At 44.6% G+C, this 13,154-nt stretch overlaps 1 protein-coding gene across 3 annotated transcripts; it reads left to right on the forward strand.

Annotated features, from left to right (window-relative positions):
- Positions 1 to 224: 224 nt before the first annotated feature.
- LOC309400762 (polycomb complex protein BMI-1) lies at positions 225 to 12,291 on the forward strand. Of its 3 annotated transcripts, none has more exons than XM_081969411.1 (10): positions 225 to 541; positions 6,990 to 7,123; positions 7,312 to 7,408; positions 8,041 to 8,096; positions 8,186 to 8,236; positions 8,410 to 8,518; positions 8,600 to 8,645; positions 9,261 to 9,359; positions 10,054 to 10,134; positions 10,242 to 12,291. In XM_081969411.1, exons 2-10 carry the CDS (start codon positions 7,012 to 7,014, stop codon positions 10,572 to 10,574), a joined length of 984 nt encoding a protein of 327 aa, XP_081825537.1. In that variant the 5' UTR covers positions 225 to 541; positions 6,990 to 7,011; the 3' UTR covers positions 10,575 to 12,291. The 3 variants fall into 3 exon arrangements, with proteins under 3 accessions (XP_081825537.1, XP_081825538.1, XP_081825536.1); XM_081969412.1 differs by lacking the exon at positions 225 to 541 and adding an exon at positions 1,798 to 1,833; XM_081969410.1 differs by lacking the exon at positions 225 to 541 and adding an exon at positions 2,137 to 2,787.
- Positions 12,292 to 13,154: the final 863 nt, after the last annotated feature.

The following is a 13,154-nucleotide window of genomic DNA, read 5'->3' on the forward strand; positions in this document are numbered from 1 at the left end:
ACACTTTTAATATCAATAAAAAGTTGATAGCAGGATGGTGGTGTTTGCCATGCACAAGGAACAATGCAGGTGACTATCTTCAAAGTCAATGTGATAGTAAATCTCACAGAAAATTATATTCAACCCACGGTCTTTCTTTTTAAAGGGTCGTTTTCTGATGCCAGCTCCAGAATTGTCTAGCCAAAGGTTGCCCCAAACGAAGGAAATACTGTCGTCTTAGGAAAAGGGAATGCCTTTGCCTGCTTCTCAAAAAGTGGCCGAGGAAAGACTCTGAGGACATTCCAAAACAAGCTAGCTTCAAGTTCGCTCTAGTGGACACAAAAGGGAAAAAAAGAACAGGTAGACCATGCTGCCACTAAACATCCAGAAAAACCGTGCCTCTACTTGGAATTCTGCCATTGTGCAAAAAGAGAAAAGGAAATGTAAGAGCACGAAAAAACTGTGAGATAAATGTGTGTCAGACAGCGAGGGACCCCGGGGCTGGGGCTCTGTGAAGTGGGAGACTTATGTGAGATGAAGTAGAGAAGATGTGTAATAAGAGGTGAGGAATCTGGAAGACCGCCCTCACTCAAGCCTACTAGAATCAGCTGTGGGGGGTGTGGCACAGCTCCTGTGGTGAACTGAATTTATACACCAAAGGCGGGAAGTGAGAAGGAGTGTCCAAATACAGGAAGAAATTGACCGAGAAAATTCGTAGCAGGGCACCTTCGGGGGCCTGGAGGGGGCTTGGGGGAGAGGAACAAAGGCAACAAAATTAAAAAAAATAGGCGGTGAAATACAACGCTAGACCTTATTGGGGTGAAAAATCTGGAATAGTCGTCGGGGCATTTTGAGAAAGGGCAAACAACGGGGGAGGGGAAGTAAAGTAGGTGATGTGCAGCATGCTAGGGAAGGCTAAAGAAAATAGGTACCTGAGGGAAAACGAAAATGGGCTGGGACTTTGGGGGTAAGTGAGGGGGGCAACGCCAGAAGAAAGATATGGGGAAGGGAGAGTTTCGTTTTGCCAGAGCAGCGCGAATCCCCTTCACATGAGAGAACTGTGATTCGGGGGGGGGGGGGGGGGTCTGAGACACCTTGGCCTAAGTAAAGGACTTGGGGGGGCTCGTGCTGAGCCGGGCCAGAAGGCAGTGGGATCTGCACCGGAGCTGAAGAAGTCGCGCGCGCCTGGGAAGGAGCGGGTCGGATGCCAAGGCGGGAAAATCCGCTCTAACGGAAAGGAGTGAAGGTGGAAGTGCCGAGATGACCCTAGGGGGCTGATGGTTTCAGCTGCCATTTCCAGCCTCAACTTTCATAGTACAATTTGGACCGCTTTTCTAAGATTTCTGAGGTATCCTAACACTGAGGTGCCCAGGACGACGTGTAGGAAGAATGTTAGATCTGATCTGAGTCGGTGTTGTGGGAGAAGACTCCTAGAGTCTACGCTAGGGCGGAAGCCAGCCATAGGTCTGGGGGCAAAGGAGGTCTGGGGAGAGGTGCTGAGGTGGAAACTAGGGTGGCGCACAACACTGCAAAAATGGTGGGCAACCTTTCTGAGTGTGTGTGGCGCGCAAGGGAGGCGGGCAGTAAGAAAAAGGAGCAGAGCAGCTTCAGTACCAGAGGCTCGGGGTGGAGAGACTGAAGCCAAAGGTCTGTCTGTGGTTGCTGTCAGTTTATTGCGCCTTGAAAGGTGGGTAGCGTTTTTGTGTGAAAGGGTAGATTTTAGCCAATAAAAGGCAAGGAGCGGAGGCAGAGGGAGATCTCTGAGTCCTTGTTAAACGAAAAAGGTATTGCTCGCTTGAGGTGACGCGGCGTGTACAATCGGGAGAGGAATGGGCGCCGTGTGCAAAGAGCGGGGTAGGTGCGCAAGCTGGAAGGGACAAGGAAAGGAATACCGTATTGTACGCGCGTGAGTGAGTGCGTGAGCGGGGAAGAAGAGCGGGAGGAGGTAGCTAAGTGCCGCGGAGAAAAGAACTAGCGAAGTGTGAGCGCGCGCGCGTGCGTCTGTAGGGGAGAAACTGAAGAGCAGGCGGAATGGAGGGAAGGGGAGGGCGTCTGAGTCGCGGGATTAGGTCACAGGGAGGCTGACGGCTCTGACTACACGCACGCTAATTCCCAGGCCACACTTAAGAAATGAGAAGTCCCACGTGATGTTGGCGGGGCGGGCGAACTCTGAGCCATCTGGGGGACGGCGTCAGTTTCCACTGTGTGCCTTCACTGCTGCGCTCCCTCCATCTCCAGCACCACACGCCTCTCCACTACCTCCCCGCTTGCTCCTTCCACAGCAACAACTCTGATCTATTGCAAATATTTGCAGATTATTTTTACAGAGAGGAAAGTGGGGAAAGAAAGAACTCTCTCGAAGGCAGGAGAGGGAAAAAGCAAGACCGGGGCTGGGGAAACCGATAAACTGAGCCGGAAGGAGAGCTTGGGACGCGGAGAGACAATGAGCTGGTGGTGGAAGGGGAAGAGTGGCATTCCAGACGGGCTGGGAAGATTTTAAGAGCCCAACACTGGAGCTACGTATTTTAAAGAGCGACCGAGATTGGGAAAGAGAAGAGAGAAAAGGAGACACCGAAAGGAAGAGGAGGTGAAAGGCAATCAGACTCGGAGTGAGCCCGAAGGAGAGCCGGCCGGTTGTTTGGAGAACTAAAAGGAACTCGGCAGCAATACGCTGATTGCAACTGACAGCCCCTATAGTTCGTTTCAAGATGGCCGCTTGCCTCACATTCATTTTCTGCTGAACGACTTTTAACTTTCATTGTCTTTTCTCGGCAGTTTCGGTCGTCTCCCGGGAGCATCTTTTCGCGGGTAGGTGTGCAGGGGCGCGCTGTCTAGCTGAGGCCGGAGGACAGTGGGGATTTCGCGGAGGGTTGGAAGGCTGCGAGGGAAAGCTTCGGTGTCCCCGAACTGTCTATATGGGAAAAGCGCTGACAGTCTCGGCTTCAACCACAAGCACATTTCGCTCCTAGCGCGCGCCCAGAGACCGGTTGCTGCAACAGTAGCGGCCCAGGCACTTGCTTTACCTTAGTTCCGTAACCAACTTTTGTAAATTTTCGTTCCCTTTCCCCCTGCCCTCGGTCGTAGAGCCCCCTCCTGGATGCACGGCCCCGGAGCAGGATATTTGTATTTTCGGCTGAGACTATTCGAGTCTACCCGTCTTTGTTTATAGGCAGATTTCGATTGAAGAGGGACACTTCGTGCAATCTTGAGTTGCCTGGGTCACGGGAAGGCTATCGCTTACGAAACAAACGGGTCGTCCGGGGGTTCAAAAGCCACCGAACGCTCCCATTTTGTAGGGGTGAGTTCTGCGGGGGGGTTGCGATCTTGGTAGAAGGTTCGCCGAGCCGATGGGGACCCCCGGAGAAATGTTATTAACTTACGTTCGGCCAACACTTGTGTGGTGTGAAATGGTTTGGTAAGATGGCGATGGCGGTTCTCTTTTAGCGTGTCCTTTCGCATTTGTGCTTAAAATGCTGAAGTTTCTCCCGGCTTTGGAGGATAGGAGAGCGGAGTTTGACGCTGGAAATGTACCTTTGAGGAGAGAAGTTACCGCGTGTCTGAATCTTAGATAAGTAAACATGGAGAATTGGAGGAACTGCGTTGTAATAGGACATGCAGGCACTTCGACTGCAACTTTCTATCGTTTAGCCGGGATTTCGCCTCTTCCCCACACCGTTCCAAGTTGGACGAGGGGAGGTTAACTGAAGCATCTTGTTACTAGTCGAGATGTGGTGGCTTTGCTCCTGACTCTTGGGGTGCTTGGGTAGGAAACTTGGTTCATGAAAAATCTCTCGGCCTTGACAGTGTAGACCCCACTACAGCTCAGCTTGTTTTGTTGTCTTAATGCCTGGTGGGAGGTAAGTCAGGGGCATCTGATCCAATCTTCTCTCCTTGCAAGTAACCTTTCTCCCCAAATGGAAAGTTAGCCAGCTTCCTCTGCCTGCCTCCCACTTGCATTTTTGTTATTCTCCCACTACTTTAGGACGTCTCTGTTTCAACTGGTCCTTCTTGGCATTCCCAAAATATAACTTTGAACTGTAAGACTGATTTGTGTAGTTGTGTATTTTTCTGCCCTGTTTGCTGTAAACTAGAACCCATTTGTTAGTACTATAGTTGGTTGGTGCAGAGCACCCTCACCCAATGTATTCAATATTTAATAGCTGGAAAGGAACAGCCACATGTCTTTGCAGGAAGCCACCTGTTGGTTGTTCCAGGAGGTCCATTCACTGGATGCAGGAGTTTAGCTGGAGGGAATGTGGGTTGATGATACAAAACATACCCATTTTTTTTTGTTTAATGGGACTCCATCCACACTTTTTGAGGGAGTCTCTCATGCTTTGGGGAGAAATTTAAAACTGCAGCATCCAATCAAGGCATATATGACCAGACTGCATATCTGCCCCTGCAAACCTAGTTGTTTTAGGTACCCTTGCTGAAATGACACCTCAGGGGATCTAGTGCCTGTTAATTTCTAAAGCCTCCATCCACCCAACTACCCATAATTTTCTCCAAATTGAGGTAACCCATGTTAGGCCTCCAAGCTTCAGCTGTCTGGCATAACAGCTTTTATCACTCCTTGTTTTCCCGGTGGAAAACGGGGGTGGGGTGGGGTAAAATACAATATCCGGTGTTAAAGGTCAGTGTGTCTTGGCTACAGGAAGGTACATTAGTATGGAGATGGGGGACTTTGGAGCGGGAATAACAGTCCCAACTTCATCCCAGGTCGAGTTAGCGCTTTGAGTAACGAGATTCCTTTTTCACTTGTGTTTATAAATATGTGCATGGGAGTTGCTGTCACCATTCCCTAGTGTGTAGCTTAAATTCAGGGTTGTTTTAAGATGCAAGATTTCAGCGATATCTCAGACGGGATCCTGGAGGAGGGGGTAATCAAGGTATCAAGCTTCACGCTTGATTCGAACCACTTAGGCAGAGGCTCTGTTTCCATGAAATGAAACGTTTTAGTAGCACTTCTGAGTTGCCTCCTCTGTGCCACACTGCTTGGCGAATTGCTCTACCCCATTTTCTACTTTTTGGCTAAGGTGTCCTCGATTGACTGCATCTTAGTTTGAACAAAATAGACACAAAGTTTTATCATGATGATGGTGGTGATGAGAGGGATTCCAATTATGTACTAAAGGTTGGGAAGGAGAAGTATATCCTTTGTTCATATCCTGAATGCTCTTGAACCAGTGGGCGAGGCTAGGCGTGGGGGCTCCTGTTTTTCTTGCCAACACCCAGCTCTAAGGCCAAGGTTATCGAATCTCTCCTTCCTCTTCTGCTCCACACTTGTATATCTTTCGCTTTTCCACCCAAAGGATGATAAAAATACCAATTCCCTCCATGTAGCAGTGGCATCTTTCCTTCTGTTTTTCCTTTCCTTCTCTTTTTCCACCCGGGGAAGAAGCACGTCGTAGAACAAGTGAAGTTTGGTAGTTGGCTTTGTTTTGAGGGATCCCATTTATACGCCCCGCTGCGTCTCCTGCCCCTTTGGGAACACTGAGCAGGAATTCAGGACTCTTTCGGAAGCGGCAGCGCATTTTGGCTCGACTGCAGTGTGTTCAGAATTAAACAGAATCAAGCGACTGCGGCTTAGCGTAACCTCCCTCCCGCCGTAATTTTTTTCCTTGCTGGGCGGCAGCGAGGTGCCTCGGGTGAGGATTTCCTTGGATACTTGCTCTGCTTTCTTCTCTTCCCACCTGTAGTCCGAGAGCCGCGGGTAGATTTGCAGCCCTCCCAGGACCTACGTCCGGGCAACCGGACCCGGAGGTGGGTGTCCTTAAGACACTGTTGGATCCGGACTCGGTCTGTTGCAAAGTCTGCTGCCCCTCTAAAGTCTCCACGAGCCCGAGAGGGGTCCAACTTTTTTTTAACTCTGTGCTTTAGTGATCCAAGAGTCAAGTTCAGATCCCGCACGGCAGAGCCGTGCTGGCGGACAGGAGCCAAGAAGGGAGAAGAAGCAGCGGCTACTTTCTTGCCCGTGGGCGGAGGACCCGAGAGAAAACGAAAAGCCTGAGAGGAGCCTCTGGCTTTCGGCCTGGTGTCGACTCCAGTGCTGGCTCTGGTCGTCCTCTGGGCCTCCTAGCGCAGCCCAGCTTTTGGCGTCCCCCTCCCCTCAAGTGCACTGCTCGGAAGGGGAACTTTGGCCTCACCAGCAGCACCCGACCGGGGTCCTTCTCCCGGGTCCCACCCCTGGCCATGCCTCCGGTTCAGCACCCTGAGCCCGACCTTCTCCTCCTTTCCTTGCGCCCCGCCTTCCCAGCCTGGCCCCGCCCCCTGGTGCCTCCGAGTGGGGGCAGGATGCCAAGTAAATGTGTAAGTTGCTATAGCAACCCCCCTCGGTAGAACGGTTCTGAAGACGTCTCGGTTTCGAGCCTTTTGTGTTGGCGGCAGCGGCGACGCGCTAGCAGCAGAGCCCAGTTCTGGGGCCCGACCTCCTTTTCTCCCACCTGTTCCGACCAGTCTCATCAATGCCCGCCAGCCCTTGTTCCGAGATGCGGGGCCCAACCTCGACAGCAGCCAGCCAGCCCCCCATGCTTCTTCCTCTCCCTCGCCGCTTCAACCACGGCCACCGCACCCCCTTCCTCTTCTCGCCGGAAATGCCCAGGGCAACGTCCGCGTCTGCACTGGGATCGCTTGCCCCGTTCTCCTCTCCGCAGCCCCGATCTGCGATTTTCCGGCAGTGCTATTGGGGAAGGGCGGCCTGTCCCGGGAGAGGTGCCCCGAGGAGCCACCTCCGCCCGCCCCAGGCATCCCCTCTTCTGAGCACCTCTGCGCTGGGCTACGGGCAGGTGAGCACTGGGCAGAGCACCCGGGAAGGAGACCCCCTTTACTTCTTGCTTCTTTGCACTAAGGCTCTGCGGCTCTTCACCGCTTTTTTCTCGCCTGAACCGGATTGTTTCTTTTCTTTCAGGGGGAGGCCACTTTTAGCAGCGGGGAAGTGAAGGGATCGCGTTGGACCGCACCTCCGCACTTTCCCCTGGGTGCTTAAAACGTTCCTCTTTGTCTTTTAGAGTTTCCTCGAATTGAGCCAAAATGCATCGCACCACCTGCATCAAAATTACCGAGCTCAACCCCCATCTCATGTGTGTGATCTGCGGAGGGTATTTCATTGATGCTACCACGATCATCGAGTGCCTGCACTCCTGTAAGTCCTGCTTGGTTGCTTCTCATCAGGGAAAGGGGCCTGCTGCCAGCCAACCAGCCCTCCTTGTCCCTTGGTCCTGGTGGAGCAGGGTGTCTGGGTTTAGAAATAACAGCTGAAGACCTTGCCTTGATTCTGTTTTATAATCTTATTTCTGTACAATTCTATGTCTATGTTTTCCCCCCTTGTAGTCTGTAAGACTTGTATTGTGCACTACTTGGAGAGCAGCAAGTATTGTCCCATTTGCGATGTCCAAGTTCACAAAACTAGGCCTCTTTTGAACATAAGGTAGGAAAAAGACAACTAAATACTTTGTTATATTGTGACTTTTCACATTTACTATTTCTTTGGGTGCAACCTCACTGCCAACACAAATCTGAAAAAAGATGTTAGTTCAGGATACATAATTGTATTGTTTCCATAAGCATCTGTCTTACATTTCAGTCAGTCATTTTTCTTCTTTTTCTACATAAGAAGCCCATTTGTTCCTTTTATCTTTCTTCTTTTCTTTCTTACCCTGTCCAAATTGTAATTAAAATTGTTTTATTCTCATGTCTCATATTAATTTCCTGTATTTTTTCAGTATTGCTCTTTATAAATATATTAATAAATGCAGAAGTTAAATGCTTTTCAGAAATCTTCCTTATTGAGTTGCATTTCATTGGCCCTTTTATGGTTACATCTCTTTATTAAGTTCCTACATTAATACAATGGTGTCAGTCTTATGATAATCAGATATCTTTCTACCAAAGCAAAACAAAAATATAGATACTTTAATAGCATAGATCAAAAATTATATAAAACAATTGAAAGCTTGTTAAAGCTTTGGTTAAAAATTCTCAACCAAGCTACTTTTGGATCTGGAAAGTTGTGAATATTAACATCATTTTTAATTGAGTGTATCGGATTTTATATTTTAGGTCTGATAAAACTCTCCAGGACATTGTGTACAAGTTAGTACCAGGCCTTTTCAAAAGTAAGTAAACTTTTAGATTGAACAGCCAATACAGTAATAAAAAGTGTTGAACTTGAAGAGATGAGTAACAAAAATATACTTTCTCTTAGATGAAATGAAAAGAAGAAGAGATTTTTATGCTGCTCATCCATCTGCTGATGGTAAAAAAGCCTCTAAGTTTATGATTTTATAGAGAATTGCCTTTTAATGCAGAAGCTGAGGTTGTAAAAATATTTTATATATTATTTCAGTGATCACACAAAGCAAATAAAGTTTTTTTACTCTTTCTGATTTGAATTTTAAAATATAACTTGCTGTGAAAATTTATGTGCAGCTGCCAATGGCTCTAATGAAGAAAGAGGAGAAGTTGCAGATGAAGACAAAAGGATTATAACAGACGACGAGTTAATAAGCTTGTCTATTGAGTTCTTTGACCAAAATAGGTAAGTTGTAAAAGTAGTATCTTACTTTGTCAGTACATTCCTTATAATAGTACATTATAATAGTATATGTCCTTTTTCTAGAGTTGAACAGAAAGGAAGTAATGAGAAAGAAAAAACCAATGAGGAGGTAAGTAGATTGTTAAATGTCTATGGAGATTCTCAGTCATCCACGTCATGGTTGTCCCAAAGGTGCTTTTTCAAGAGGCAACTGGACTTTCTAGTTTTTCTTTGAAGTTTCACAAAATGTCTTCAAAGAAAAACCAGAAAGTCCAGTTGCCTCTTGAAAAAGCACCTTTGGGAAAAGTAGATTGTTGGTTCCTTGACACTTACATTCCTTAGTCAGAAAATAAAATATATCAATATTTGTTTTGATTTCCTTAAGTATATAAGTAGTTATTCTGCAGACAATGAATATGCCTTCTTAGTAATTAAAATAAGGTTGATAAAAATACATTGGGGTTCTTTTTGTATTGGGGGGACTTCCTCCTATTTTTCCCCTTCCTTAGTATATTTAATTTTTAAGAATAAAGTTTGTGTGAGTTAATTAAATCCTTTAAAAAAACCTAATAAGCATGTACTTTGCATCTTATCTCATTGATTTTGGATCACCAGTGAGCATTTAGATTTCATACAGCTAGTTTTAACCACAGTTCCATGTATTTCTATCTAACTGTATTAAATGAACTTTAGTATCAGATTTTGAATGGTGTCTATTATTGTCTCAACCAAATGCCCCTCCCAGGCCAAAGATAAAAGATATTTACGCTGTCCTGCAGCAATGACTGTAATGCACTTGAGAAAGTTTCTCCGGAGCAAAATGGACATACCGAATGCTTTTCAGGTACTTCTGACCTATGGACATTGATAGGGAAGAACCCACACAAAAGAGTTAGCAAACAATTCTTTGGAAAAGAATTGGTCATAGTGTTTTCTGCAACTTAATACTAAAGTCCACTCTCTAAGTGGCAAAATGTGGATTTTAATTATTAAGGGAAAATATATATCTTAAGAAAAGGGGAGAATCAAAGATCTATTTTTCATGGGCTGTCAGATTTTCTGTTGCCCTATCCCTGAAAACTCTAATAAATGCTTGTTTTAGATGGGGCAAAATGTTTGAAGTCTTTTTCATGTTAAAGATTGCTCAATTGAATTGCCTTTGTTAATTGTTTTTGCTTCTGGAGTTAAGCTGCAGCATCTTTATATAAAAGACCTAGGGGCCTGGATTTCACAATGTCTTCCCCAATCATATTGTAAGCTCTTGGATGTAAAAGCAAAAGTATTCTCAACTGAGTCAACATATTTTTGACTTTCAGCTAGAATGTGTGGTGTTTGAATTAGGGTAGTATAGTAGATACCACACTGCTCTTGGATGTAAAAGCAAAAGTATTCTCAACTGAGTCAACATATTTTTGACTTTCAGCTAGAATGTGTGGTGTTTGAATTAGGGTAGTATAGTAGATACCACACTGCAATTGTGTAGTCTTTCCTACTTCCATGCCATGTTAAATGAAGTTTAATTTCATCTCTTTTATTAGGTTGATGTCATGTATGAAGAAGAGCCTTTGAAGGACTACTACACACTAATGGACATAGCATACATTTACACTTGGAGAAGGGTAAATACATCAAGAGGCCTTCCAGGTTTTGGACAAGTTGGGCCAGAGGGGTGGGAAACAAAAATAAACCACCTGATGAGGGTTTCCCTTTTGGCTTTCTTTGGCAGAATGGCCCCCTCCCTTTAAAGTACCGGGTGCATCCGACTTGCAAGAGAATGAAGATTGGTGGCCAGCAGCATGATGGCTTGCACAACAGTGGGGATCTGGAAAGTGACTCTGGCAGTGAAAAAGCCAGCAGCCCTGAAGGAGGCACTCTTTCCACTTCCTCCTGTGTGCTCTATCCCAGCACTCCTGTGCAGTCTCCCCACCCCCAGTTCCCCCACATCTCTAGCACTATGAATGGAACCTGTGGCAGTCCCAGCAGTAACCACCATGCGTCCTTTACCAACAGAACCCCAAAAGTGTCAGTGAACAGTTGCTCTGTGACTTCTTCTGGCTGACCTGCATAAACTGTCCTTTTTGATTCTCAAGACTGGATGCCAAGGTTACAGGTTATGGCTCTTTTTCTGCCCTTTGGTCTCTATTGCGCCACACCATTAAGCTTTATAGTTGCAAATTCCACGAGTGTCTATGCCTGATGGTTAATAAAAGTAATAATGATTGGATACTAAATGGGTGGACAAGATATGGACTTTGTTATATTAAACAACCACTGCAGCAAACGATTTCTTAAGGACCAGCAGCATTAAAAAAAATACCAATCCAGATATTTTTGGAGTATTTTATTTTTTGCTTCCTATTATTGATCTGTTTCCTGATTTGGAGACAGAAGTGTCTGTAAATGGATGGCTGTCACAAATGAAACCCAAATTTTGTAAATTCAGATTCATTTCCTACATATCTTTCAGATTATGAACTGCGGTTCCCTGGTTTTGTGGACTCTCATTGAAAACAAGTGCTTTTTTCCCTTCTCCACCTTGAGATGCTGAGATGCATAAATGCCAGATTGACTATGCATAAACAATGCATATATGTAGCCACACCACTGTGAATAACAATGCATTTGCTTTATTAGCCATTTTGATTTGTAGTTTGCACCCACGACTTTTCTGTGCAATGTCTGAAGCCATTGAAAGACCAGAAGGGAAGGGGAAAGTTGTATGGAAGAAAAGAAGGAAGAGGGGCAGTCCAGGTTCAGATTTAAAGCGGGTATTGCCATTTATTTTACTGGCTGATTTAAAGAAAAAAGTATGCAAGAAAACAAGATAAGTTCTTGTGACATTGTGAGCTTGTGGGAAAATGCCATATTGTTATATGACAAAACAGGAAGCAGTACTGTATGACATGAAGAAAAAAAATTGTTTCATGCAGTGTCAATGATGGTGGTTAAATAAATCCCCTGTTGGCTCAGCCCTCACAGATGCTTCTTGGAGTGGGAGTAGGGGGAATCCTGCTAAAGGATCTACAAACCCTTTGCCTTGAAAGTGGGAGAGCTACCGTAGTTTCCATCTCTGCTAACCTGGAAGCAATTGACAATATGGAAATGATTTCATGGACCTTGTCTATTTCCCAGGATTTTTACATTTACTCAACATAATTGTTTTTAATGCTGGGGAGGGGAGGGCAAGGGAGCCCTTGGAGAAAATGGAGGAACATGGGAAGGACTTCATTTTATATGGGAAAGGATAGGGATATGTGGTTATTTTTCTCCCAGCAAAGGCACAAAAACGCATCTAAGAAGCCATAAAGTATACAGGAACCATTTTCATTTATTCTTTCTAAAGAAACCAGTAAATTGAGATGAAGGTTTTTTATCTACATTTAATACACATGTACAGTATGCATATGGTACAGTATTAACTTGGTTAAAGATTAACAGGCACATTGATATTTTCCAATGAGCTGCCTGAAAACCTTTCTGGAAAATAGTTTTCTGAAGAGAGCAGTTTTTTTGAGGTTGGGTGGGAAGGCTTGAAAATGTAAGTCTCTTGAAGAAACTTCAATACCTTTCAGTCTGCTTTGCTTTGGTCAAAATGAGTGTGGTGTGTATGCTTGTTCTTCACTCATAAGTTACACATTTGTCAGAGTGTTTATCCTATATGCCTATTGTTTTATGTTTCTACAGGGATATTGTAGCTATGTATTTCATTGTATCTGTGCAAAAAAAGCACAATTCTATTCTTTGTCTTGCTTACAGTCATTAAATAATTACTTTTACATGTACCTGCTGCCTTCTTTCGATGTAAATATTTAGATGCCCCCCCCCTCCCCATCTGCTAAAAATTATCTAGATTATCTATTGGAATTTCAGAGGAAGGTTCTGGTTAACTAAACTCAGTTTATTCTTAAGTAAAGTACATATTTATTTTCAGAGAAGACCAAGTGAAAGCAAAGCAGTTGATTGTGGATCATCACTATATTGCTGGAGTCAACTGCATTCAGTTCCTTAAGTATAACATCTATTCTGAAGTTAGGTCAAAAAATTTAATGTGGCCTAGCCCAAGATAAGTGGACAGTGGGTGATACACGTACTGTAGTCACTTCCATACCAAGAAATCATCCCAGGTGGTTGAGATATATGAAAACCAAATAGAAATGGATTGAACACAGAAAATAAAATGCTTTAAGTTTTTCCCATATATCTAAGTAATATCTACATATAGTTGTATAAATTACTGAAACCCTCTCCAAATTTTGGTTTGTCAGAGACAATAAGTCTCTTTCCCCAACTGTATTACTTCTGGGAAATTCTCAATTATTTTAAGGAAGAAATGATAAAAAGATTACATATAAATGAGACTGAACTATGGGTCTTTGCAGTGTCCTCCTTACTATTAAAATGAAATGATGCACACAGAACCAAATACTGAATCCCAAACTTAAGTGCATATAAAGCATGTTTTTTTTTAAAAAATGGGTCCAGCTCAATGTCAAGCCTTGCCATTAAAGAAAAACCCATGGGTAATAGTAATATTTAAAATTTCTTTGTAAAATATATATACAACAAAGTGCATCGGTCAAAAGTGGATTCCATTTCAATTAAATGTATTTGTCACATGCATTTCAATTAAATGTATTTG

The sequence above is a fragment of the Natrix helvetica genome, assembly GCF_964273705.1.
Source record: "Natrix helvetica genome assembly, chromosome: W".
Taxonomy (NCBI): Eukaryota; Metazoa; Chordata; class Lepidosauria; order Squamata; family Natricidae; genus Natrix; species Natrix helvetica.

Excerpts from the sequence above, each read along its gene's own strand:
- LOC309400762 (XM_081969411.1), top strand. The coding sequence starts at position 7,012 with ATGCATCGCACCACCTGCATCAAAATTACCGAGCTCAACCCCCATCTC. Across the intron at positions 9,360-10,053 it reads ACATACCGAATGCTTTTCAG|GTTGATGTCATGTATGAAGA; the intron begins GTACTTCTGACC and ends CTCTTTTATTAG. Across the intron at positions 10,135-10,241 it reads ACATTTACACTTGGAGAAGG|AATGGCCCCCTCCCTTTAAA; the intron begins GTAAATACATCA and ends TTTCTTTGGCAG.